General features: G+C 44.0%; 3 protein-coding genes across 6 annotated transcripts in view; 2 read left to right on the forward strand and 1 right to left on the reverse strand.

Annotated features, from left to right (window-relative positions):
• Window positions 1–2,912, forward strand: part of RAB30 (RAB30, member RAS oncogene family) — a 42,043-nt gene extending 39,131 nt beyond the window's left edge. For both annotated transcript variants that reach the window (XM_083500040.1, XM_083500041.1), the window contains one exon: window positions 382–2,912. In XM_083500040.1, coding sequence (XP_083356166.1) covers window positions 382–632 — 251 coding nt within the window. In that variant the 3' untranslated portion in view covers window positions 633–2,912. The remainder of the gene's footprint in view (window positions 1–381) is intronic.
• Window positions 2,913–4,864: 1,952 nt separating this feature from the next.
• Window positions 4,865–24,776, reverse strand: DDIAS (DNA damage induced apoptosis suppressor). 3 transcript variants are annotated; one of them, XM_083499371.1, is made up of 7 exons: window positions 24,524–24,651; window positions 21,474–21,598; window positions 17,532–17,666; window positions 16,499–16,624; window positions 14,520–14,681; window positions 12,243–12,360; window positions 4,865–7,626 (listed from the first exon to the last, which is right to left on the reverse strand). In XM_083499371.1, exons 4-7 carry the CDS (start codon window positions 16,606–16,608, stop codon window positions 5,140–5,142), a joined length of 2,877 nt encoding a protein of 958 aa, XP_083355497.1. In that variant the 5' UTR covers window positions 16,609–16,624; window positions 17,532–17,666; window positions 21,474–21,598; window positions 24,524–24,651; the 3' UTR covers window positions 4,865–5,139. The 3 variants fall into 3 exon arrangements, with proteins under 3 accessions (XP_083355497.1, XP_083355498.1, XP_083355499.1); XM_083499372.1 differs by lacking the exon at window positions 21,474–21,598 and having other exon boundaries at window positions 24,524–24,776; XM_083499373.1 differs by lacking the exons at window positions 17,532–17,666; window positions 21,474–21,598 and having other exon boundaries at window positions 24,524–24,755.
• Window positions 24,777–25,000: 224 nt separating this feature from the next.
• PRCP (prolylcarboxypeptidase) overlaps window positions 25,001–27,335 on the forward strand; it is a 37,104-nt gene continuing 34,769 nt past the window's right edge. Inside the window, exon 1 of the mRNA XM_083499755.1 lies at window positions 25,001–25,291. Coding sequence (XP_083355881.1) covers window positions 25,133–25,291 — 159 coding nt within the window. The 5' untranslated portion in view covers window positions 25,001–25,132. The remainder of the gene's footprint in view (window positions 25,292–27,335) is intronic.

The following is a 27,335-nucleotide window of genomic DNA, read 5'->3' on the forward strand; positions in this document are numbered from 1 at the left end:
ATTCTACTCATGTAAAAACACCAGGCAGGCCCCACAAATAACCCAGAGATGCGCTTTAAATAAAAGCAAACATTCTACCCATGTAAAAACATGCTGATTCCCGGACTGTCCGTGGGTCAGATTTAGAAGGTGATTGGGCCAGATCCGGGCCCCGGGCCTTAGTTTGCCCACCCATGGCTGAGACTAAGGAGGAAGCCAGCAGCCTGGGCTGGTTATAAGAAGGCGGGCAAGGTGGGGGGGTAGCTGAGGGTTGGTGGGTCAGTGCCCCATTCATCCTAATGGACCAGCCTCCCCTGCTCTGTAGGGTGGGGTTTTTAGTTTTCGTTGGCTTCTGCTGCCTTGCAGTCAAGCTAATCTCCTCCGTCTGCTTTGTTTACGCAGGGAACAAGATTGATTTAGCGGATAAAAGAGAAGTCTCCCAACAAAGAGCGGAGGAATTTTCCGAAGCCCAAGACATGTACTATCTGGAGACTTCGGCTAAAGAATCGGATAACGTGGAAAAACTCTTTCTCGACTTGGCTTGCCGGCTGATCAGCGAAGCGCGGCAAAACACGCTTGTGAACAATGTGGAATCCCCGTTGCCCGGGGAAGGGAAAAGTATCAGCTATTTGACTTGCTGCAATTTCAACTGATGACCAGTCGAGCCCCCGAGGGTTATGACTCTTCCTTTTCGCCAAGGCCTGTCTTGACAAAGGCCGCTCCTGCCACCTCAACCCAATCTGACTGGCGGATGTCGTCAGGTTCACAACTTTGAAGCATGGCAGGCTGGCCACTTCGCCTGCGGGGTCAGCGTAGCAGAAATATAACCTGGTTTAATTTTTTTAAGATATATACACACACACACACACAAATATATATAAAAATGTAATTCCCCTATAATCTGGAGGTGGTGAGGATTCACAAGGGTGCTCTAGGTATCCGATGGCAAGCGGAAGCCAGGTCTTCGTTTCACTTCCAGGAAGTAACTAGGGAAACTTCCTTGGAATTGCTAAGTAATGCAAGTTCTCTCTTGCACCATTTCTCTCCCCCCCCCCAACCTTTTAATAAGTGTAATGCACATTAGCCATCATGCAGCTGTCCTGGCCTGCCAGCTAAGCAATGACCTGTGTATATAGATATGGCCCAAATCATTCGGTTTCTAGGGCACAGCCCCTGAAAATATGTTTCTTTTGGGGGGTGGGGGTGGGAAATAAGTGTTAATGCCTCTCATGGTCCATACACTTTTATCGACATGAAAGTTAAAAATAGAAATGCCAATATTTCGAAACCAACAAGAGTGGAGATTGGCTCTCTCACTTCTTTGGGTACTAATAGTTTGGCTAACTTTTACCCCAGGCGAAATTTTAGATGCGATCCATAACTGCCCACTCTGTTTTGTACAGAAGCCAGGAACTGTTCACTAGGAAGCACCAATTGTAAAAAAACAAAAAAACCCTTTTTGCTGGTAGAAACAAATACACCACAGGCCTCGTTTTGCCTGGATGCCGTTTCTGTGGGTTGAAAGAGTTGGTTTTAGCTTATTAAAGAGGTGTATTAAAAATCCTCTGCGAACTTGACCTGAACAAATAAGTGTTCTGAAGTTTGCAATTAAAATCAGCGTTCTTGCACCGTCCTGGCATATAGTGGAGCTTTCTGTTCCCACTTTCCCTCTTACGGAAGTGACCCGATGAAGGTGTTTTGAATATAGTTAATTATTTCGGGAGTTAGCAGAAATAGCTCCAGGACTGGTTCACTGGAATGCTGGGTAACTTGGGAATTTGGACAGCAATATAGAGTTGTCTGTTTAAAGGCATATTACAACACAAGGATTCTGAGATTTTGGGGGGGCTGGCCAAATGTATCCATGTGTCCACTTTAAGCACAGATGCCACACGTGGTGTGCACTGCTAAATGTAAAAAAGAAATTGTGAGGAAGACCTTACCAAAGGAGTAAAACCCCAAGATCAGTCCTGATAATAGCTGTCCAAAACAACAGTACAGTCTGCAGAAGGATCGATACTGAGCGTGCTTTTAATTAAAGCAGAAGCAGCCGCCGCCACGGTACTGGACTCAAATCCATTTGTGGAAATGTATTTCTCATTGGGAAGCGAGCGCACAATTTCATAGGGTTTTTATATGCTTTAGGAATAAAACAGATAATGGCAGCGCATGTTCTGATCTTTACTGAGGCTGCGACCATCTTGCAAAGCTGTAGCTCCTGAGAAGCAAATTCAAATTGCATTGTCAAAAAGCCTTCCTTTATAATGTAGTCGCTTGCAGGCTCACGATTGTCGTTCATCTAATTTGTCCGCTGCGCTCTCCTGGGCTCAACTGTGTGCGCGCGTGTGTATCTGTATGTAAAACTCTTGGCTTGGGTATTCCCCTCAGTCCCAAATCACGAAAGTTGGAAGCGGTGTGAAATGTGTCCTGCCCTCATCTCCATTGTTACTGCACCTCTTGTGCCATGCTCAAAGAACGCACCAGATTCTGCAAATTGGATGCTGGAAGAAGAATCACAGGGGCAGAGATGGCCAGCTTTTTCCCTCAGATCTTGGTGTTGACTCGCTTACCCTGCAAGGAAGGGCGAACTGTCTGGTTCATGATGGACCTGCAATGGATTGTAATTTTAGTATTAATTCGCTGGTTATTCTGTATTTAGTATTAATTAGTTCAATTATGTGCAGAAGAAGGATGGGCACTGTTTGCTGGGGACTGGACGGGTGCATCTCCCCTGGTGAAAGGGGAACATGTGAAAAGGCATGGATACATGATGCGCTCTGTGTATCAACCCTTTGTTTAAAGAGGGCTTGCTTTTACTCGAGGTGCTTCTAGGAGGCTGTGCCCGATCACCGACAAGGCGATCTCTTCTGCATTGAAAAAGAAGCTGCTAAAGTTTTAGCCTTTTTTTGAGAATAAAGTCAACATTTTAAAAATGTGTGTCTTCCCTCTGCCCCCTGATAAATCACAGGCAAGAGGTTCATTCTGTGGTATCTCCTGTGAGAAAGAGCAGGTAGCAAGTGATGGAAAAGACCTCTGTGTTGAGACCCTGGTTGGCTACTGCCAGCCAGAAACTAGATGGAAGGCAATTTCCTATTTTCCTTTATCACTGCAGCAGAAACACACAAGAGATGAGATTTTAAAAGAATGTTACATGGTCAAACCACATGTGGCATGATAAAATATACCCCTAGGGTTTTTATTTTTATGTGGAGAGTTGCATAATACAGACAGACAATGAGAGTAGCCATGAAATGAAGAATGCATAGGGTGGTATTCAACTCAGAGTAGACCTATTTATATTAACGAACATGACCCAGTTAAACTTGACTGGGTAAAACTTTAGTTTGGCCCTTAACTCAGCTTTCTAAACTTTTCATGTCTGTGACACACTTTTTAGACCAGCATTATTTCATGTCACAGTAATTCAGTTTTACTACCAAATGAAGTTAAACTAACCCCATTCCAGCTCTGGGAGGATTGTGGAGAGCGCTTGTACGACATACCTACACACTGCAGCTGACACGCTAATGTTTCGCGACACACTGTTTGGACACACCGTTAACTCTTCCTCTTCTGCCCCTCTCGAGCTGTACACATGCAGAACTCATGGTGAAAAGTATTTGCAAAGAGTCAGAGTACTTGCAGGAATACTAAAAAAGCTTTCTGGACACATTTGGATACCCAAAAGATGTGCTTTTGGAATGCTACAAGGCAAACTGGAAGCAAATAGCCCATTGTGTCAAGCCATCCATTTTTAACCGTACACATTGGATGGATTAATCAGCGGTGTATTGTTCCATATTCCTGGGTTTTTATAAGAGCTGCATTCCAGATGTTGCTTTCATTTCCCACAGCTAAACACCAAGGCCCAAAAAACTCCTTTCTGGTAGAGCAGAGCAGCTACAATTATTTCCATTTTAGTAGTTTCCCCTCGATTGTTCAAAGCAGCTTTTCTCTCCCCCTCCCCCAATTTTGTACAGAAAATCCTGTACAAGTTAGTGGCGTGCTACAGAAACTTGTGCATACTGTAAATGGTCATCCTGAAACCTGTGTATACTATAAATGGGCATCCTAGATTTCATCCCCAATAAACAATCTGTATATTCATGACTGTAGGTACACAAAACCCAGCAGTGCTTTTTCTCCTAATGCTCATAGGAAGCAGTGCTGATGGGAGATACAGCTCAGTTCACAAGGATTTTGTGAACCCTCTTCCTTTGGACAGAAACGAAGGGAATGCCTCTGCATTCTCTCAAACAAGGATGAGAAATCTGTGGTCCTCCAGGTCTTGTTGGACTATCAACTCCCATCGGCCTCCAAAAGCATAGCCAGTGTTCGGAGATGATGGGGGATGTATCCTAAGAACATCAGGAAGTGGCACAGGTTCCCTACCACTCATTTACACGACCAGATTGCACAGAAAAAAAACTTGTGGCACAGGACCTATTTCCATGTAAGTGGGTGCAGAAGGGCAGCCTTACCAATCCTCTAGAACAGATACACTTCCCAACAGGGCAAAGCCTATCTTCTGCCCTATTCGCTGCAAACAGCATTTAGAGCATGAGATTCTTAATCTCGCAATCTTGGGTTCAAGCCTAACGTTGGGCGAAAGATTGGGGTTGGACTAGATGACCCTGTGGACCCTTCCAGCCCTACAATTCTATCACAGGGGTGTAAATAAAGGTTCTGGTGGAGCGGCCACTGAAGGTGGGCCCCAGAGTGAACACAGCTTGGCATAAGCTTGCCTGTAAGCACTGGAGGGGCTACCCAAATCACCTCTCCTTTGTGTGCCACGCCGGCACTCTGTACCCTTCTGCTGCCCTCTATATTACACAGCAATAGAGCAGTCACCAGTTCAGAGCTATTGATAAAAAATACCCAGAGATAGAGGCAACATTTTATTTTGTCTTCCAGCAAATAGTGACTTAATGCTCAGTCCAATAGACATAATTCATTGTTTAAAAGTGCCAAGAGGAATAGCAAACAATAGTGGTTTTTTCCTTCAAAATAGCCCTTTCCCATTTCACAGTCACTTCAGAAAACTACTCGTAACTGAGAACATGTCAAAAGGCACAACACTGACCAAAAAGGATGTTTTGAAAGGAAACTTATGTACAAGCAGATGAATTTGACAAAGTGGCCTCCAAGCTGGTTGTTTTATTACACGAACAGTTCAGAAGACCAATCTGCAGTGTTATGCATGCTGCCAGGCGTGGAAGAAGGGCCTGGCCTGTTGACGTCTGAAGAAGCAGAGGAGCTGAGGGATTCATTCATGAGCTGTCTGAGATGAACACCATCTTCAGGAACAGGTCCATCCTCAAATCTAGTCTCTGTCAGCTGTTGCCTTTTATGAATGAATTCTACCTTCCTTAAGCTAAGATTAGACTTTGGAATCACAAACCTTACTTTGTTTTCAGAAAGAGGAGACTTCTCTGCAACTTGGCAACTGGCATCGCTCCTCAAAGTTTTTCCATTCTGGAAAGCAAGTGGATGTATCCCTTTTTTATCCGACGGAGGAATCCATTCCTCCTCATCGTTTTCAGACAGCCTCTGGGCTGGACTTACTTTGATAGATAGCTGCTGAGGACCAGATGCATTGATGCTAACAGAATTTGCATCGCTCGACCTTCTAGATTGCGGGAACTTGCTGACAAGCTGTTTCGCTAAATAATTTTTCAAGGAAGGCCTGGGTCTTTTGCATCTGGCATTGATCCAAGACAATTTATTCCGTGGCAATTTGGTAAGAATGGATTCTCTCCCTCTAGGGAGGCTTACTTGTCGACAAGGTCTGGAAAGGGGAGTCGACTGGGAATCAGGAACAAAGCCTGGAGTACCGGCAGGGCTGTGCTCAAACTCGGATAGGGAACCAGCAACTGGGGTGCTTGTTTTCTGATGAGGTGTAGTGAACATTTTATGTAAGGACAGTCCATGCCAAGAAGTATTCCAGCTAGCATCTTGCTCACTCAGCATGGCTTCAGATCTTATACACTTCTTGTTCAGTGTGCCCTCCTGTGGAGAGAAAGCTGGTGCCAAGTTGAACATTCGTACAGTGGCTTCTGCCTGCCTGGTACTAGCATCAAAGAGATCAGCTGAAGCATTGTAACTGCCCTCAGGGGAACCGGAACCGCTGACCTCAGCCTCTCTAAAATTATAATTTTGCACTTCTGAGAGCAACTCTCTCTCTTTTTCACAAACTTTGTCTGTTTTTTCACAAGTTGCCAGGGTGAAACCCTGTTCCTGGGTGTTTGTGAGATCAGCCATTTGGTTTAGCTGATCGCTAACACTTCCTTTATTTTCCCATTTGTCTAAATTACCATCACCATTACAGTTTAAGTGGGTAGTCTTCCTGGTTTGTAAACAAGGGCTTTTGAGACAGTTGTTGGGAGATGAGCAGGAATTGAGACTCTTACAACTACTGACATCTTGGCCAACTCCTTCCTTGGATGACAGACAGCTTCCCTTTGAATGAGAACGTTTAATTCCAGTTGGGGTGGAGCAAGGTGAAAGATCTGGGTGCTGGTTGGACCAACACCCCAAATTTTCCTTTTCTTCAGTGGGTAAAGAGGTGTAAGAGGCTTCTTGGTGATATCTGTTGCTAATGAAGCATGGAAGATTCAGCTGGTGGCAAGGGAAATTATCTTCTTTGCACATTTCCATCTTCCCAGCTAGCTTCTTCAGTTTCTCACCTGACTCTTCAGTAATGAAATTGGCACTGCAAATGCCTGGATTGGGAGACGACTGCTTAAAAGGTCCATGGAATTCATCAGCCTCCTGACTGGGGAAATGCTCCAAAACATCAGCTTTTGTTGGCAACACCATGGCTTTGTCATTTTCAATTTTGGCAATGAATTCATTGAAACTTTCAGATGATGGCAGCTCATCCCAAAGCCATGGAGCTTCTTGAGTGTTTTCACCTGCTCTAATGCGACTGGAAGATGGACCAAGGGAGGAAAGAGAACCATCGTATGTCTGGGGTGGGAATGAGGTCCATGATTTTTCCAGTCTATCGCTGCACTGGATGCTAATTTTTCTCAGTGGAGAGTCTCTCTCCTCTAATTCTAAGGGGCTAAGCAATGATCTGCAGTCTTTTCTTCTTAATGAGGAATAGCCTTCTGCTTCACTCTTTTCAGTGACATCGTGCAAATGACATTTCTTATCTTTCTGTTCTTTTTTCGTATTCACAGTCAGGTTACGGTCCTGGGGCTTGAAGACTGACAGTCTATGCAAAGAAACTGGACTACCATCCGAGTTTGGCTCATCCTGGGCAGCCTTGCTTGCACTTAGAGCTACAAGATCAGCGGTTGTTTCTGAAGAAACGCAGGAGGAAGTCAGTCCAAATGATTGAGGCCAGAGGCTTGAAAGAACATCCATGCAACTTGATGGAACTACACCCAAGGTGCCAGAGCCATGCAGGCCACTGAGTTCTCTGCTTGGTTGATCAACTGCTGCAAAGCAGTCAGGAGGCCAGAAGCCCCCATGGTTATGCTTGGAGTAAGAACTTCGCAGCTCCTTGAGGTATTGTATAACAGTGCAGCCCACAAGTCCAGAGTTTGGTACAACCATCTGACAGGCAGTGAGAGCTCTGGAGTTCTTGTCAATTTGGCAGCCATTTTGCATGGAGCCGGTGCCATCCTGCTTATTAGAATCCTGCAAGATAATAGAAGGTGCTCTATCAGCTAGCATACTTTATAAGAAGGTACTCTACTTCATAACTCAAAACCTTAAGAGGTTTACCTGGACCAATCACTTTCATGAAGCTGATTACTTTAGATCAGGAACCTATGGGCCTCTAGATGTTGCTGGATTACAACCCCCATCAGCCCCAGCCAGTATTTCCAATAGCCAAGGATGATGAGAGTTGTAGTCCAGCAGACTGGAGTTCTGAAGCAAACATTCCCATTTTCATCATCATCTATGGCAGTTGTACACCTGGGTTCTGCATATGCACGTCTATCAGCAAGGTACACATGGGTACACCTGGGTTTCCTTTAAAGTTATGTTATTGGGGAACAACATTATAGTTTTATTTGGCATCCGCATGTCAATAAGAAGGATATTTATTGTTGTAGACAGACTGCACTGGAAACTGAGTTGCAGGACTGTGATCGAGTAAGGACTTGGGCTAGATCTGTGGGGTTGCAGTCATAGCCAGTTAGACAAGAACAGCTGAAACCTATTAGGATTTCAGGTAAGGAGGACAAAGAGGAAGGCCCGAAAGCTACTCTTGCATATTAGCAAGCAGAGTTGAGGAAACTGTCAGGAATAGCAAAAGGAGTGTCTAAACTGAGACAAGACCACAATCTGTGCAGAAAGACACTGATGTTCTCCCTTGGGAACCTACAGCTACTCTTTGATATTGGACTTTTGCTTCTTAAGACAGACAAGGTTCTCATTAACTTCAATTTCTATCACAAATTTTGCACAGATCGTTGCACCCATGGGACTAAGGGGAACAATCCCTTGCTCCAAAACTCCAGATACACAGGACTGAAATTTCAAGTTCCTGTAACTCCATACTATAAGTTATCTAGTAAGCATCTGTTAAGCACTCAAGGGCCAAGAGGTTGTTTATACAGAAACACTTTCTCCTAACTACAACCAGTGGACGGTTCTTTTCAACCACAGAATAGCAGGAGAGGCTAGCTGGCTGGATTCACTTGGAAGTTGCACTGTAAGGCAGAGGTGCTGTCTTGTGCCCAATATTAGGCGGACCTGGCATGCGACATGTGTCTGACGTCATATGTGTGATATCGTGTGCACAATGCACAAGAATGTTGCAGAGCGGCTTCCTCTCGTACTCAGGGGGAGTCAGCCACAAAAGCACTCCGCACTTAGCCTCCGCCGCCCCTTAACATGGAGGGAGCCCATCCCCATCAGGAGATTTTGAGGAGTCTGAAGACACCTACACCCTTTGGAGTTGGTATGCCTGCTGTAAGAGGATTCCATGTTTTGAACCCAAATGCTTAGGTTTACAAGGTTTACAAGGACTCTCTCCTGTCTATAATACAAGGAGGGTAGGACTTCCGGGTTGGCGCGACCGGCTAATGGCGGATTCCCTCCGAGCTCCGGAGGGAATCGGCTTGACAGGGGGCTGGGTCTTGCCGTGCCGGCGACAAGGGGACCCTTAAAAACCATGGGCACGGAGCCCGTGGACATGGTGACTCGGCGGGCACCGTAAGCGCCCTCCCGACTCGTGAAGGAGCCTTTTTAAAGGCTAAGGAACGGGTGCCGGGGAGTGGCGTGGTGCTGTGAGTCCTCCGCTTCCCCTGCCGAGCGAAGCTGCATGCCATTTGTCGGACAGCGCTGACTTCTTCCTATTAAAATTCGGACTTAAAGTCAAGAACAACAACCCGTGAGTAAATTGGATTACAAATATTTCGGTTTTGGATTTGGCACAAGCGGGGGAGGTGAAAAAAAAAAAGGAAGTCCGTCTCCCCCCTACTGTAAACAGTTTAAAACAAGGACTTGCCAACTAAGGTTGCGGGAAGAATTGCTGTAATTGGATAAGGATATAAATTCCACGGATTTAAAGGACTAAGTTAACGTGCTGGAGGACGAGAGTCTACTTTGTTTGGATTAAGTACCACTTTTCTCAAACCCGGGAGTAACCCGAGAAAAGAGCCTGCTGAGGATTTACAGAGAACTTTTGACAGCTGTCAAATTAGCTGTCAAAGCTGAAAAAGCCGAAAGCTTAAACTCTAACCGGTTATATTGCTACAAAATATTGAAAGTAAAGAAAGACTGATACAAATAAATCTAACTTTTGGATCGGAAGGGAAAAGAACACTAAGTAACCAGAATCCCTCTAGAGGGGATTATTGGACATTACAAGAATGGAACTTAAACAGGGAATACAGGAAATACGAGCTGGCTTGAAAGAGCTGATCTTTCTCGTGGGAAAGCTGCGAGAGATGAATGAGAAAGGCCATGTTTTGTCTATGAGCCCTTCAAACCCGAAGTTAACAGAAAACATACCTACTGAATTGGAAAGGGACTCGATGTTCAAAATACAGGCAGCAGGACAAGAAAAGAAACCAAAGATTGAGGAGGAAAAGACATCTGCCAAACAGGAGGAACAGAAAGAAGGGATGGATGAAACCTTACAGAAAATAAAAGAGAGTCGGAGACCTGTCAAGAAGAACTCTAATTTGACTAAGGTGAAAATTGGGCTATTTGGGACATATGGACTTAAGAAACAGAGCTGGAGCTCCACTGTTCAACAAGTAGGCCTCGCTGGAAGAACCATGGTCAGCATCGGGATAGGACTTTTTCGATCCTGGGTGTTTAGTATGAGAGACTTTTGAAGAAACCGGCTGAAAGGGACTGAAAGAGATTTGAGAGCCTCGGACGTAAGATCACCAGGCTAAAAAGATGGACTAATTGGATCTTGGATTGGGATTGAAACCGGGGAGAGAAGGGTGGGGTTTAGAAGTCCAAAGGGGGTTTGATTTTTGTTTTTGCAGTGTAAACACTATATGCTTTTTATTATTACAAGAATGGGGAATCCGTGGAGGGGAAATAGTGGCAACCTTAGGAAGTGTATCTTTTTTAATTTTATTTCTACATTTTTGTGTTCTTTTTCAATATAGGGCCAAGGTATATATTTTAAAAATTGCTAATTAAACCAAATTAAGGTATAACAAAGAATTAAGGTTTAAATTTATTACAAAGAATTATCTTAATAAATTAGGGTCAAGTGAATTTAAATAAACTATGTTTAGGACATTAAGGGAAAAACTTGTTTGAACAAACAATTGGAGTTGGAATACAATAAGGGGAGACGTGGGGAAGTCATGAAAAGAAGTTATTGAAAATGAGTGTTAAAAGGTGGAAATTTTTCTTTTCTTGCTTTTTGTGTTTTCTCCTGGGTTTCTTTTTTCTCTCTTTTTCTTTCTTTCTTTTGTTTTGTTGTTTGTAACCTTTTGAAAATTTTAATAAAGATTATTTTTTTTTAAAAAAAATATAATACAAGGAGGGTCAATCCAAATTGCAAACTGATGAGGGCACTAAAGCAAGCCCAGCACCAAATCTCTTCAACCACAAGTGTAAGGGGCAAATTCAGTTCAAAACGACTCCTCCCTCATATTAAAAAGTATTTGCATATAGGAAACTAGTGTGTTAGGAAAACAATTATGTAGACCCCCCCACAGTCACATGAGGACGCACCTGCACCCTCAGGTGGTGTACCCCAGACACAGATTTACTTCGGTGAGAAGGAAGCCTTGGTTTTTTGCTCTTCCTAGAATCTAAAAGTCACAAAATAGATATTCTGAGGAAGAGACCCTTCCTCATAAGCAGCTTTATTCTCATTAATACCGCTCATTATAATTCCTCACATGTAAGGCGTCTGGAGGCAAATGCCCAAACTCAGAGGATATCTGTGCAAACTGACAGTAATCTCTCTCTCTCTCTCTGATCACAAACAGTCTACCTATTTCCAACTCTAGGTTGTTGAACAGAGAGATTGAAAATGAAAAAAAATAAAATCAGCAAGCCTAGAGTAGGATTATTGTTGCAGTGATTTGATTTTGTATCTCTCCTGTGCCTTTGATTGAAGGGGGAGCGGGAAAATATCCAAACATGCTTCAAGGAGCTGTTGATGGCACATGTTTACTTTTAGCAGTTGGAACTGGATGGTCTCATAGCCATCACTTGGAAAAGTCAGAACGCTGGAGGCATATATATTATTAGTTCGCACCTTATGGATCAAGAAATTCAAGCTTCATTTTTGGTAACTGCCTCTATGTTCCTGCTTGGAGGCAAAGCAATCTGAACACAAATTCCCACTCCTCTTCTAATTCTGAAATGCAGCCAGACTGATTTCCTGGTGCAGACGTTAATGTTTTGCCATAGGAAATACTAGTCATGTTTGGTGTCTTAATTTTAGTTAAAATACCAATTGTGAAGTAACTAGTGCAGAACGAAAAAATGTTTTCCAATTCTTCACCCCGTTCACATGTAGGCATTTTTTTGGAGTGTGTGTGGATTTTGGCGATGAGTGATTTTTTTCTGGGTGGGGGACGGGGTAGGGCTTGCCATTGATATAATGCAGAAGCAAGTTATTTCTCTTTCTACATTTCAAACAATTCAGTTTCTTGGGCCAGCTATTCCACACCCTCTAGAATGCCCCAGATGCTAAAAAGGCAGTCATGCACAAAATTTGGCAGCTTTCATCCCCCCCCCCTTGAATGATGCTCATCTCCCCCAAGAATGGGTTGTGCATTTTTTGAACAAAACATGCTGGTGGGGTGGGGGTGAGTTACCTTAACTCCAAAGACAAATTTCTTCCCAAGGAAGCACGTTTCAACTGCTTGAAATACCAAACCCGGGACTGAATCCCTGTCTGGTTCCCTTGCTTCTTGTTTCAGTTCTTCAATGTACCTTGAATAAAAAGTGTTACAAAAAAATTACTGACTGGATACTGCTTGGCTTCTGAGACCTATAAGGAATTTAAGGTCCAAGTGTCAAAATAATATTGCTGCGTTACACATTGCAGCAAGCTGCGAAGAGAGAATTTAGCAAAATGCACTTCCATTCAAATAGCCAGGACATCACTAACTGTGCTATGGGGTGCAACCTTACCTGGGAGTAAGCCTTAATGAACACAGTGGGACTTACTTCGCAGTAAACACACCCAGGATTGTTTGTGCACGTGTATTAGCAAGTTGAAAATGTGACCTGGAAATTTCTGCTTGCGTATCAGAAAAGGACAGCATCCATCGTATTCAAATTTTAATGCCTCCCTCAATCCCTCTACAGTGGTACCTCGGGTTAAGTACTTAATTCATTCTGGAGGTCCGTTCTTAACCTGAAACTGTTCTTAACCTGAGGCACCACTTTAGCTAATGGGGCCTCCCACTGCCGTAGCGCGATTTCTGTTCTCATCCTGAAGCAAAGTTCTTAACCTGAGGTACTATTTCTGGGTTAGAGGAGCCTGTAACCTGAAGCATCTGTAACCTGAAGCATCTGTAACCCGAGGTACCACTGTACAATAGAATATGCTGAACTCAGGTTTTCCAGGCCTGCCATGAAAAAGGAAACAGATCCCCTCCTTCCTTCCATCTTCTTTGTATATCAGGTTTCTTGGGACAGTCTCCCAGGTTTATCAAAGATCTTTACCTGGGGCCTTTGAGAGCTGTTCTCAGTTACAGCAGATACTTGTAAATACTGGACAAGATGAACCAAAAGCCTGAATACACTGAAACCTGAAAAAGGCTTGAAAATTATGAATTAGGGAGCTGTTGTTGTTGGCATCTGTCCGTCTCGGGAGATGATGGGAGGATTATGCCTTTGGGGGTGAACTCAAGCTTTTGGAAGGTCGCAATGCCTACTGTGCTGTAGAGACCGATGTGGGAGAGACATGTTTTGTTGCAGCTGGGGCAGATGATGGTGTCTGGTTGTGCTGCTGCAGATGCACCATGGCGTTTCTTCTCCCTGTGCTTCTCCCAGCGAAGGGGGGGAATGTTACCATGTCTATCCCCATATGAAGAGGGTCTTTTTGAATTGCACGGAGAGAGAATTCTACAAGTTGTTGCTTCTGTTATAATCTGGCTACCTTTAATGGAGTACTGGAATAAGGTATCAAAGTCCACATATGAATTTGAGCAACTCAGTCAATTCTTTCGTTATCATTTCTTTCACTTGCACCCTGCTGTTCCCAAAAGAGCTCTGAAGAGCTTTAAATGGCTCCCAGGTGGCTAAAAAGCCTGGCTTAGTATCAGAAATAGAAGTGAGTCATGTGACAACAGACTGCTATCTGGGCTTAGTTAGCATCAATCAGGGCTCCTGAGAATCTTTACTTTGCTTCTTTTTAAAAAATACAGTTTTCGCCCCCCGCCCCCCCGGCCACTGTTTCAAACCTTGGTCCAAATCATCATTCTCTTATAAAGCATAGAAGTTTGAAAACACAAAAGCATTTTCTCATGGCCTCTGTTATCAGAACCCTTCATTTTTGTCCATCAGTGGCTCATCTCCTTCTGCAAATCTGCAAGGCAGTTTAACTTAAGTCTGCTACATTATGCTGTACCTGCTTTGCTCTAGCTTACCTCAGTGTTACTCACTGGTACACATGCAGTGTAGAGCTTGAATTTTCTGGACAAAGACTGATTATTGCCATTTTTTTAAATGCAGGGCATGAAGCAATCATGCTCCCTTTTTCTTAGAAACTGAAATCAGGGTTAGGTGGCAAGATGTAGTCACTGTTTGCCCTTCTTTCATCTTACAGATGGATGCTTATATACAAAACATCAATTTAAAAAAAATGTTTTAAGGAAAGCTGAGAGGGGATTTGAGTCCAGATTTGCCCAGGGATCCACCCCACTAGAATATGCTGGGCTTGCTGAATGTCCACAAATTTCATAGCTGCACAGATTTAATTGCCCCTATTAATAAATACCAGCTTGGTATCCAAGCAGCAAAATGTGCCGCAACTGTTTTTAGAGACATAATTACATCACATACAGTCTGGGATGTACTGGGGAGGGGGGGGGAGAAGGGGGACACACTCATTTTCAGCAGAGAAATGATGTTGTGTTCCTTACCTCTGCAGTCCCTTTGCTGTCACTCCAAAGAAAGTATCCAAACAGCTTCCAAATACTGTCACCTCAAATACATCACGAGTGTCAGCTACCTCTAGTGAGAGTCGATACCTGTAGTTCGCTTCCCTAGAGTCACCGGAGCAGCCACACTTCAGGCAACTGTACCTGTTAAAAGACCAGATGAAAAAGCTACTGGAAGCTGACAAATATTGCAGGTGCATACCAGCTTCCCAACCTAAGTCTTTAATCACCTGTCATTTTAATAATCTAACAGCACAATCCTTTGCATATTTGCTCGGAAGCAAGTTCCTCTGAGTCCCATTAGATTTACTCCCTAGGAAGTGTACTTGGGATTGTTGCCTTAGGAAAAAATGAATGAAAATGGCAAAAGCGACCTGCTTTCACAGGTTCTGAGCGGAGGAAACCTGGATTCAAACCTCGGCTCAGATTTGAACTCACAGAAGTGGTTAGGAAAAGGCAGTCCCCATCTGCAACAGACAATTTACCGTATTTTTCGCTCTATAACACGCACCCGACCATAACACGCACGTAGTTTTTAGAGGAGGAAAATCCGTAGGCATGCCACCTGTAGGCATTCCCTCCATAACACGCACAGACATTTCCCCTTACTTTCTAGGAGGAAAAAAGTGAGTGTTATGGTGCAAAAAATACGGTAATTTCATAAGTGAGAAGCGGTGGAAAACAATCCTGTATGGGAGACTCACTCTGTGACCTCCTGGGGGGACAGAACTGGTTGCAGTTATATACTCTGTGTGCGCTCTTTGTCATGTTGTATGTTCTAAAAGAGAGAGCTGACTCTTTAGAGGCCAGAACTATGCCCTGCTTCAGATTAAGCCCTAAAGGGGGAATTAAACCTGGCAATGCGTCACAATGAAAGGTGGGCTACTCGGTGAACAACTGAAAAATGAGAATTAATCTATATTGTGTTAGAAGAATTACAGATTACTGGAAACGATGTTGACATACTTTAGAGTGTAAATGTTAACAGATTTATGAAAGCAGAAGCTTTTCCGGACTAGGCTTCACTTATCACGTACCGCTGAACCATGCAGCTCCCCCGTGTGGCGAATCTTTCAACTGCAGTTCCAAATACTCAAGTTTTTCACCGCAGTTTAAACTATGGCATTTGCCTTCTGCTGCCCCATGCGATGAACTTCCAAGCCTGAGGATCGAATGAGGCCCCGCTATCTGGCCCTTAGGACTTTCTCTATTCCACTCTCTCAAGGCCACACTCCCCCACTGACCCTGCTCCATGTCCTTGGATGCTTTGCCTGTCTGGAAGGTGTCCTTGAACTGTGACAAGTCCTCTTACTTGCCTGCTTGAAGGCTGTGTGTGTGGTCATTTAAAGGAACATCTCTGGCTTTTGTATGGCTGGAATGTAGCCCCCAGCTGAGAATGCCCACCCAACTTTAGAGAATGCCCACAAACTGCCATTTACTTAAGATGGCCAGATAAATTTATCTCAGATAAATAAACGTCTTAAAATGATAAACTACATGGTGTTAGCCTCACAGTGCATAATGCTCAAATGGCTGATGGAAGTCTTGTACTTCTGTAATGCTATGGCCTGGTCTCCACTACAGCAAAACAAGCCTCAGTTGCATGACAAGCAGACTGAGACCTCCGGGTATAGGGCGGTATATAAATTCAATCAATCAATAATAAAAGTTCATGTGAATTTTGTATGCAAATCACCCATTGCCATATAGCTCCAAATGTCAAGCAAGTGGGGAAACAATGTTGTTTCACACTGACCCCAGGCCTAGAGAATTCATTGCACACTTTTTGAACTGTGACTCCCCAGCTGTTATTAGACTATAACTCCCATAATCTGTGATCACTAGCTATGCTGGATGGATCTTATGGGAGTTGAAGCTCAACATTCGAAGGGCCACAGCTTTCCTGTTTGTGCTGTGCTAGATGGTAGTCCAAATTTATCAGTGCTCTGGAGTGGACTTACCTCTTTAAATCTAGGAGTAGCCTGGAAAAGCAGTTTTGACATGAAGGATATACAAAATTGGAGTTCTGGACAGAAATTACAGAAGCAGCCAGGAGATGTCTGCCATTCATGTGCTCCCAGGGTTAGCTACCAAGAGACAACATAGTTTATTGTTAGTCATACCAAGTCTGCTCACATTCCTACAGTGAATGTTTCTTAAGCTAGACATGCATCACTCAATGCGATTTGTAGTATAGCAGCCACCAATTCTGACTCTCTTGTTATTTTAATTGACAAAAAGCTTTATTGTTTGCACTTTACCCTGGCCTTTCCTTTGACACTTGATACACACACACACACACATATATATCAGGACCCTATTCTCTTGAATATAATTTATTTCAAACTGGTTTTAATATTGTATTTTTTATTGCTGTAATCCACCCTGTGATCTCACAGTGGAAGGCTGGTAAATAAAATAAAAAATTAAAAACTACTTGGACTGTTAAGAGTCTCTGACATGTAGTAATTTAGGTTGTGTGGCCCATGGAGTGCAACAGGTAATTAGCTCCACTGCCAAAACCAGGGGTTGGCAACTTCCAGATAATAGGCTTAATTAGGTCCAGCACCTGACATAAGATGTAACGTGAGGTGCGAAGCAGGTAAGGACATGGCTACAAAGGGGTAATCAAAGTTAGCTCTGTATTGTTCCTTTGCAAGCAAGAGCTTGCTCACATCAACGGCCGGCTGATCAACATTGACAGCAAACATGGATGGGACTGGCTACACTAGAGCTCCCCATCGAAACTCTCTAGTGAATTGTGACAGCTCATTCACCAATAACCGTATCCGTTGCATCTCTGCATAACTCATTGTTCAGAACTTGCTTCCTTCCAGTGAGCAGGTGAATACAGAAAGCATACTTCTCTGAAGGTAGGTATTATTATTGGGATTCTTTAAAAATGGGGAAGTTTTTCAGATACAAGAGTAAAGGTTCCGATTTTAAATTATGGAATTGGGGAGAGCAGGGGTCTGAAGTTGGGAAAGCACTCACCAAAACATTTCAGCAAGATATGCTCTTGGGTTTCAAAGCAGAAGGCAAAACAAACTGGCACATGTATTTACTCATCTACAGGACTGGCTAATGCCTTAGTGACTCATTTGCTGGAGCAGAATGCAAGATCAGCACCTGGAGTGTAGAAATGCAAAAGAAAAGCAGTTTTGGTTAGAAAGGGCCTCTGTACAGCAATAACCTAGGGAAGATATAATAGTTAGCCTTAATATCGACTTTCTGACTACTTTCATTGCTCTTCAGGGTAACCTAAATTTTCAGCAATCATGCTGCACATTTACATTTACCAGGAAAGTTTCCCTACTCTATTTTGTTAATCTCATCTCTCTTCCCCACTCTTGCTTCTACATATTTTGTATTCTCTGCCTTCTTTTCCTTTTTCCTGGTTTTTTATTTATAAAAAAAGACTTAAGTGACTAATTCATGCATCGTGGTGGAAGTGGGTTCTGAACACAAAACATAGTTGGCACAGATCTGTATCAATGGACAATGGAATGTGCCTCTGGGGGTGAAGTCAAACCACTGTGCTAGCAGCACTGAAGTGACCTCTCTGGGCACAAGGCTGGCCAGTGTGTATGGTGGGCCTAGGCTGCCCAGATGACAAGACTCCCCTTTTGGCCTTGCTGATAAGGCCCAAAGGAAAGCAGAGCAATAGGTCTGGCACCAGCTTGGCTACAGGAGTTGCTGGAAGGAGGTGTACAAGTTGCCATCCATCTTAGGAACTCCATTCTGGATTTGTGTAGGGTTTACTTCTTAGCCTTTTCTTCTGAAGATATCACACAAGGCAGAGGAGGTTTAGGATCAGAAATTCAACGCTATGCTAAAAGTGTTAGTTCTTACAATGGCACTAGAATCTTCCTTGGTTTTGTCTTGTTGGTTTCTGCATTTACATGTTCCCCATACAAATCTCAGTGAAGTATGAAATTTTCAGCTGCTGGAGCAGTAGGCGGATTTCAGCCCTCTAGTTTTGAAGCAGACTTACTTAATTCAAATACCACATCACAAGGAGAATTTCCTCCTCAAAAAATTCCACAGAAGTATATATGAACACAAGAAAAATCCTGCAGGTGGATCAATGACCAGGTTCTCCCTTCACTGTCAGAGACTGTAAGTTTCTGAGTACCAGAAACCGCAGAGGTGAAGGGTGCAGTTGCGTTCAGAAATCTGGTTGGTCACTGTGAGATCTGGATACTGCACTACATGGGCCTTTAGCCTGATTCAGGAGGTTCTTTTTATGTTCTTACCAGGCCAAATTTCCATCAAGCCCAGCATCCTGTTCTCACAGTGGCAAACCAGGTGCCTATGGTAAGTCCACAGGCAGGACATGAGCGCAACATTCTTGCCACTTGTGGTCCTCATAAACTGGTCTTCAAAGATGTACAGTGCTGCTATCATGGCTAGTAGCCTTATTCTCCATAAATGTATTCATTCATTTAGAAAAATGTATGGGCTGCTTAATAATAAAAAACCATCCAAGTATACACAATTATATAAAACAATTATCAATATATTAGACTGAACTAATATATATGGCTAAATGATATATATGGCTAAATTATTTGTCTGGGTAGGCTGGCTGGAAGCTTTTTCTTTTTTGTCTAACCCTATTTTAATATGAACAATCATCTTCACCCATTTTGCTTACAACTAGGGCCCTGGGGATGAGGAGTTTGGAGTTTGGATTTGATATCCCGCTTTATCACTACCCGAAGGAGTCTCAAAGCGGCTAACATTCTCCTTTCCCTTCCTTCCCCACAACAAACACTCTGTGGGGTGAGTGAGGCTGAGAGACTTCAGAGAAGTGTGACTGGCCCAAGGTCACCCAGCAGCTGCATGTGGAGGAGCGGAGACGCGAACCCGGTTCACCAGATTACGAGTCCACCGCTCTTAACCACTACACCACACTGGCTCCCTATGATGATACTATGGATGATACTAGCATTCTAGCACCTGGTTTGTTATGAAAGGCAACCTATCAATACAATACAATAAAAATGAGGGTTGCAACTCAAGCACTTTAACCCTGGACTGTACAGCAGCAAAGATTACCAAAGGACCAATACCACTTCAGCTCGGGGCAAGAGCAAAATTAAACTTAATTTTAATGTTACAAGAATAAAGCTAATGAGAGTCCTGGGCGCAAGCATCTGCTAAGATGTAGCTTGCAGGTGCAGCAACTTAAATCTAGTACTTCCGGAGCAATCATATTTCTGCCTAATTTACCTCAGGGTGCTAATGCACCTTATTGCATGTGACTGCACAACCAGCTGTGTTTGAGTAATTTTGGATTAATTAACACTCAATAAACTGGTAGGGTGACTTGTAAGAAATATGTAGCTTGGGAGATGTTATGAGGAAAGTGCACACAAGAACAGCAGAGAAGCAAAATGTTAGGCAAGAAATTACTCTCTTCTTTTTTCCTGACATGGCTTCTACATTTCTATAAACTGCTCAGTACTGTGTGTTCTAAAGAGACAGTATGGTGGAGTGGACAGAATAGCGCACAACTTAGAACACAGAGACCTGGGTTCAAATCCTTATTCAGCCATGAAGCTCTCTGGGTATTTTTTGACAAGTTGCTATTCCTCAACTTATAGGAAGGAGGAAAAGATGACGTATGCCAGTCATTCTGAGCTCCTTGGAGGAAAGGTGCGATATAAATATAAAAATAAGCTTTGGGACCCACCACAACCATCAAGTCAGTGTGGAATAAAAAGCATTCATACTAAACAAACATTCTGGCCCCTAAGCTACAAAATCCATTTCAAAATAAAAATACAATAATATGTTGATTGTTTGCAATACATTCCAATAAACCATAGTTTGTCAGAGGTTCCCTGAAAGAAAGCTTGTACACTTCCACTGTGTGTACAACCACAAGATGGTGTTGTGTATGCTTTAATGAGCATGTAGTGAGGTCCAACAGCTATACCTTAAAACACAGGCAGAGGGAATATAGATTTGGATGCACTGGTGGATTGCTACATGATTTTCAGCTGAAGTACAGTGGTCCCTCGCAAGATGAAAATAATCCGTTCCGCGAGTCTCTTCGTCTAGCGGTTTTTTCGTCTTGCGAAGCAACCCTATTAGCGGCTTAGCGGAAAAAGGGGGGAAGCGAAAAAAAATCGGAACACTCGCAAGACGTTTTCGTCTTGCAAAGCAAGCTCATAGGGAAATTCGTCTTGTGAAGCAGCTCAAAAACGGAAAACCCTTTCGTCTAGCGGGTTTTCCGTCTTGTGAGGCATTCGTCTTGCGGGGCACCACTGTACAATGGTTTCAAATTTCCAGTTATTTCACAGCAGCAGCAACAAAAATGCTGTCACCCCCACTTTAGCATACCCTCCAACATTTCTCTGACAAAAATAGAGATGATGATGAAGAAGAAGAAGAAGAAGAAGAAGAGGAGGAGGAGGGGGAGTTTGGATTTGATATCCCGCCTTTCACTCCCTTTAAGGAGTCTCAAAGCGGCTAACATTCTCCTTTCCCTTCCTCCCCCACAACAAACACTCTGTGAGGTGAATGGGGCTGAGAGACTTCAAAGAAGTGTGACTAGCCCAAGGTCACCCAGCAGCTGCATGTGGAAGAGCGGAGACGCGAACCCGGTGCCCCAGATTACGAGTCTACCGCTCTTAACCACTACACCACACTGGCTCATCCTACTGGATGTCCTACCGTACCCTCCAACACTTCTCTGATGAAAAGTAGGGACATTCTAAGGAACAGAGGAACATTCTGGGATCAAATCAGAGACTGGGACGGTTTCTGTCCCTGGAAAATACACTTGGAGGGTCTGCCTTAAGCTATTGGAATCCTTGGTCTGTGGTAATGCAGGTGCCGATTGTAGTTATACTGCAAATTTCCTAGTGTATAAAACCCACGGGGTAGGTAACTGGCTCAATGCCAAGCCATTATTTTGTACAGTACCTGTTTTAAGGCAGATGCCTGCCTTAAAACATGTCGCAGAGTCCTTTGCAATGAGCCAGGGGATCCATAGCAGAATGTGCACATCAGGATTTCCTTGGCCAGAGGAGTCAATCTGGAAAAGGGTGCTGGGAGAATAACACATTAAAGGGGGGAAGCTCTGTGCTTTATATGTTTTTAACTAGTACAACTTAATCTTTGCCCTTTTAAATAGCAAGCAAGCACAAGTGGTTGTAAAATTGTTTTGATGTACAGTAAGCTCACAACTTACGCACATTTAGCTTGTGTACATTCTTCTTTGCCTGCTTGGCAATTTAAAAAAATTTTTTTTAAGGGGTGAAAAAAGAGCAGGCATCGAGGAAAAAATCCCAACGGCCATGATGCCTGGAATGTAACCTCACATATATTGAAGGCTTACTGTATTTTGCTACTAGTTTTGTTACTTTACATTTTACACATTTTGAAAAATAATAATAATGAATGCCATCATGGGAGAATGACAGAATACAAATACGTTAAAGAAACAAAATGAAACCATGTGGCTAAAGGAAGGGCAAAGCCCCTTTTCTTTTTTTACATGGTACAGTGACCATTTGTATCTCGCTTGAGACAGGAAGAGCCAACAAGGACTCCTGCCATTCCCAGTCATGGTGGACTACTGGAGAGTTCTCCTTGAGTAGAGTATATACTCTTTCTTTGTATGCCATTTGTGTGGTGTGATAATGTATTTTCTTTTTCATTCACAATACAGTGGTGCCTCGCAAGATGAAAAGAATCCGTTCTGTAATTCTCTTCGTCTAGCGGTTTTTCCGTCTTGCAAAGCAAGCCCATTGACGGATTAAAGGATTAGCGCTATTAGCGGCTTTTAGCGGCTTATCTGCTGATCGGATCAGCTGATAAGCGGCTTAGAAAAAGGGGGGAAAGGAAAAAAAAACAGCAAGAACTCGCAAGACATTGTCATCTTGCGAAGCAAGCCCATAGGAAATTCGTTTTGCGAAGCACCTCCAAAACAGAAAACTCTTTCGTCTAGCGAGTTTTCCATCTTGCGAGGCATTCGTCTTGCGGGGCACCACTGTACAGTGGTACCTTGGTTTACAACCATAATCCGTTCCGGAGGTCTGTTTGTAAGCCAAAATAGGTTGTAAACCAAGGTGCGCTTTTGCCAATGGGGCCTCCAAAAAAAATCTGTTCATAATCCAAAAAAAAAGGGGTTGTAATAAAAAAAAAAAGGTTACAAATCACGACACACACTTCCGGGCTTGACGTGTTTGTAATCCAAGACGTGTACCACTGTATCCTGAAAGCTCTTATGGGTGAATAACGCAAAGGCATTCAAGATGTTTGCAACAGTCCTCCTTTGCTGCATGTTGCAAAATGAAATAAAAACATTTAAAAAGAAATAAATAGAATAAAATGGTAACACGGGGGTTTGGGAGCTGCCTAGTGACAAGGAAGGGTGGCAACAAGAGTGGTGGCTCCCCCATTGTGGAATGCTCTCCACAGAGAGGCTTGCCTGGTGCCTTCATTACATGTCCTTAGGCGCCAGGCAAAAGCATTCCTCTTTACCCATGCCTATGGCTTTTAAATAATCTATGGCCTGTGAAATTGTAGGGGAGAGGACTGTTATTATGATGACTATTTTATTATCTGTCAGTATGCTTTTTATGTTTTTAGCATTGATGTTCTGTAATTTTTTTAACGCTGTACAGTGGTGCCTCGCAAGACGAAAATAATCCGTTCCGCGAGTCTCTTCGTCTAGCGGTTTTTTCGTCTTGCGAAGCAACCCTATTAGCGGCTTAGCGGATTAGCGCTATTAGCGGTTTAGCGGATATTAAAGGCTTAGCGGCTAAAAGGCTATTAGCGGCTTAGAAAAAGGGGGGAAAGCGGAAAAAATCGGAACACTCGCAAGACGTTTTCGTCTTGCGAAGCAAGCCCATAGGGAAATTCGTCTTGCGAAGCAGCTCAAAAACGGAAAACCCTTTCGTCTAGCGGGTTTTCCGTCTTGCAAGGCATTTGTCTTGAGGGGCACCACTGTACCTCTGGACACGAACGGGATCCATTCCGGAGCCCCGTTCGCATCTATAGAAGCAAACGTAACTAGAGATGGCACGTCTGCACACGCACGCATCACTTTTCACTGCTTCTGCACATGTGACGTCATTTTGAGCGTCTGCGCATGCGCAAGCGGCGAAACCCGGAAGTAACGTGCTCTGTTACTTCTGGGTTGCCGCGGAGCGCAACTCAAACACGCTCAACCTGAAGCGCATTCAACCCAAGGTATGACTGTATACTACCCTGGGGTCTTTTGATAAAGGGTGGTATATAAATTGAATTAATGGTAGTAACAATGGCAGTAGTAGTCCAACCACAGGCACTGGTTTTGATCTCTAAAGCCTTAAACGGCTCAGGACCACAATACCTCAAGGATCACCTCTCTCCATATGAACTGACCTGGAGTCTGAAATCAACCTGAGGCCCTTCTTTGGGTGCCTCCTCCACCTGAGGTCTGGAGGGTGTCACCACAAGAACGGGGTCTTTGCTGTGGTGGATCCCTATTTGGGAAATGCTCTTCCCAGGGAGGCTCACCTGACACGTTCATTATGTATATATTTAGGAGAAAATATTCCTCTTCTCTCAGGCATTTGTCTGATTAAACCAAGGTTTCCCAATCTTGGTTCTCCAGCTGTTTTTGGACTACAATTCCCATCACCCCTAGCTAGAAGGACCAGTGGTCAGGGATGATGGGAATTGTAGTACCAAACAGGAAGAGACCCAAGTTTGGGAAACTCTGGATTAAACAATCTATGGATTTTCAAACTGTTTTTTGTCTGTTACTACGGTATGTATGTCGAGGTTTTTATAGTGTAAACCGCCCTGTGAACCACAGATTAAGGGCGGCACAGAAATTTAATAATATTTTTCGGGGGTGGGTGTTTCGGGCGTAGCATTAAGGGGCCAGTGGGAGGGGGCACGAAGGAAGATTACAATGAGGAAAAAAGAGACATTGGTTAGAAAAATGGGTAGGGAAACGGGGGAAGAAGCGCCTCACTCACCACAGACTTTCAAGTTCCCTCACGCCCCCTACCACACATTCTCCTCACGCTCCAAAGGAAGTGACGACACCAGAGCCCCGCACCAATCAGAGAGGGGGAGAGAGAGCCCCGCGCGAGACCCAAGACACCGCCGGCAATGCCAACAAGGTCTGTTTTTCCCGCCTCGGCCGAAGGCAGCCAATCGCCGCTCAAGCCCCGCCCGGCCTCCCTTCGCTACCGCGCCCAGCGACCAATCGGCGGGCGTCCTTCGCGGCTTCCAACCGTCAGACCCGCGCGCCCGCATCCACAGCAGGTCTTGACAAACTAGCCAATCGCGGGAAGCCTCGGCGGCCGACCTCCCGCTCTTTAATGAGGGGGGGCCCCCTCGGCCTGCCAATCGCCTTGGAGGAGGGCGGGGTTTAGCGCGAGTTGGGACCTCCCGCCGCTCCTCCTCCTCCTCCTCCTCCTCCTCCCCTCACCGCCCAACGGATTTGGTTTTGGTTTCCCTCCCGGCAATGGGCGGAGCCAGGAGCCGCCTCGCGCCCTGCTCCCTCCGTTCCCCTGGCCCCGCCCTCACGATGCTCAGCTATAAAAAGGGCGGCGCGCGGCTGCGGCTGAGGTAGTCTTATCATGAGGCTTCCGGCGATACTTGGGTTGTTGGAGGCTGTGTGCCTTGTTTCAGGGGGCGTCGTCGTCCGCGGACCCCCTTCTCTCCGCACGGCGTCCCGCCCCGACCCCGGCGTCCTCTATGACTCCCGTACTTACCGCACCTGCTATGTCACCCAGAAGGTAAGGCGGGGGAGAGCGGGTTCCCCTCAGCGGAGGGGAAAAAGCTGATAGGCATATATTTAAAAGTAGTCATTGGCTAAGGTGTTCTCGCTTCAGGTTGGGCAAGGCACGTGCAACAGAGCCACGTTTCAAAAGAATAAAATGTTTTTTTTCCAATTTGGAAAGTGTCAGGAAATAAGGACAAAAGTTTACATGCATATATTTAAAAGTAATAACAATAGCAATAATTTTCTTATTAATAGTCATTCATTAATAATAATTAGTAACATCGATGGTTTGCTATTAATAAATGAATTAATATTAAATCAATGACAATTGTTTGAAGAATTTGTTAATACGTTTCCCATTAACAATGAATTAATAGTATTAAGTTAAATATTAAAGTATTAAATTTATTATTGGTAATTTATTAATAGGAATTTACAATATAACCGCAGTTCAGGTGGGTCAATGGTCCCTACCTCCCTAGTGCAACAGAGCCACGTTTAAAAATAAGTTTGGAAAGTGACAGGCATTGAAAAGTGTGGGGCAAATGAGTGAGCCATGGGAAAACATATAAATCAGGATGGAGATGAGTTGAATGCTCAGTAGTGTCTAACTGCCCCATAAACAAATTGGAATATATGGTGAGCAAAGATGGACGACTCAGTGAAAATGGGATATAATCTAAGCTCTGCGACAATGTTTGTGCAAGGAGGTCAGGATGAGTGTGACTGGAGGGGCCCAGTGTCAAGTCAAGTATTCTTACATAATTAAAAAGGACTGGTACAGTGGTACCTCAGGTTACATACGCTTCAGGTTACAGACGCTTCAGGGTACAGACGCTTCAGGGTACAGACGCTTCAGGGTACAGACTCCGCTAACCCAGAAATAGTACCTCGGGTTAAGAACTTTGCTTCAGGATGAGAACAGAAATCGTGCAGCCGCGGCAGCGGGAGGCCCCATTAGCTAAAGTGGTGCTTCAGGTTAAGAACAGACCTCCGGAACGAATTAAGTACTTAACCCGAGGTACCACTGTACTTGCCTTTTTAAGAAGACTCTCAGAATGACTCTCAAGGATCAGTAATAAGACTGCTCGTGTCTTCAAGTTCACAGTCCTAAAAAAAGAGATACAGTACGTAAGAGGAAAAAGATTTGAAGGGAGGAGGAAAAATGCATACATACTCTTGACACTAGTGTTTCGTTTGGAAGGTGCTTAATTTCATTTCTGGCAGGGAGGGGGTGAAACAAGCTTCTTGCAACTGCTCATCTTTGGGTGGCCAATGGAGCCACGTCGACTTCACCCTTGTGCATCATGTTCTTCCAGGAAAGCGGGTGGTGTAATCTCCCAGTGGTGCTTGGTCCCTGTTTGAATGACAGAATGTGCTTTCTCACAACTCTGTTGCCCCAGGCTGTTGCTTTCTTACATTAAACTTAGATGAGCTCATGGTTATTCTGTTTTTCAGCAGTGACTAGACAAGTGCACTCCAGAAACCCACAAGTAGGGCACGAAAGCAAAAGCCAGGAACTGGGTTTCAGCTAACTATGGTGTTTCTCTTTGGCTAGGAGGTGTCTTCAGTTAGCCCAGCCAATTTTCCTTGACACAGTTGCCACCCTCTGCTAATGGAGCCTTATGCCCTTCTGCTCTTGTGCAAACTCTGGTCTCTCCCTTCTACATAGTCAATTGTCTTTGTAAGTACATAAGAGGGATCACACCACAGGCTTACCTGGTCCAGCATTCTGTTTTCACTCTGTCCAGCTTGATGTACATGGCATATCGTAAGCACAATAGCACTCTCTCTCCTTGATTTTCCCAGCAACTGGTGTTTAGAGACGGAACCATTGTGCCTTATTAAACTTTTTGCCTATGAGTTCATCTAATTTTAACCTATCCTGTCATTATTAGTTTGCAGGTTTCTTGGGCTTTTCCTATTAACCAACATCCTCTGGTTGTAGCTCTTATATACACTTGCCTGAGAGTAAGCCCAATTGAACATGTTGCATGCTTGCTTAGAAGAAAGTCCCAGAGAATTGTGCTGTAAACTGTTAGTTGATTCATAGGAGG

Source organism: Podarcis liolepis, assembly GCF_965112155.1.
Source record: "Podarcis liolepis genome assembly, chromosome: 4".
Lineage (NCBI taxonomy): Eukaryota > Metazoa > Chordata > Lepidosauria > Squamata > Lacertidae > Podarcis > Podarcis liolepis.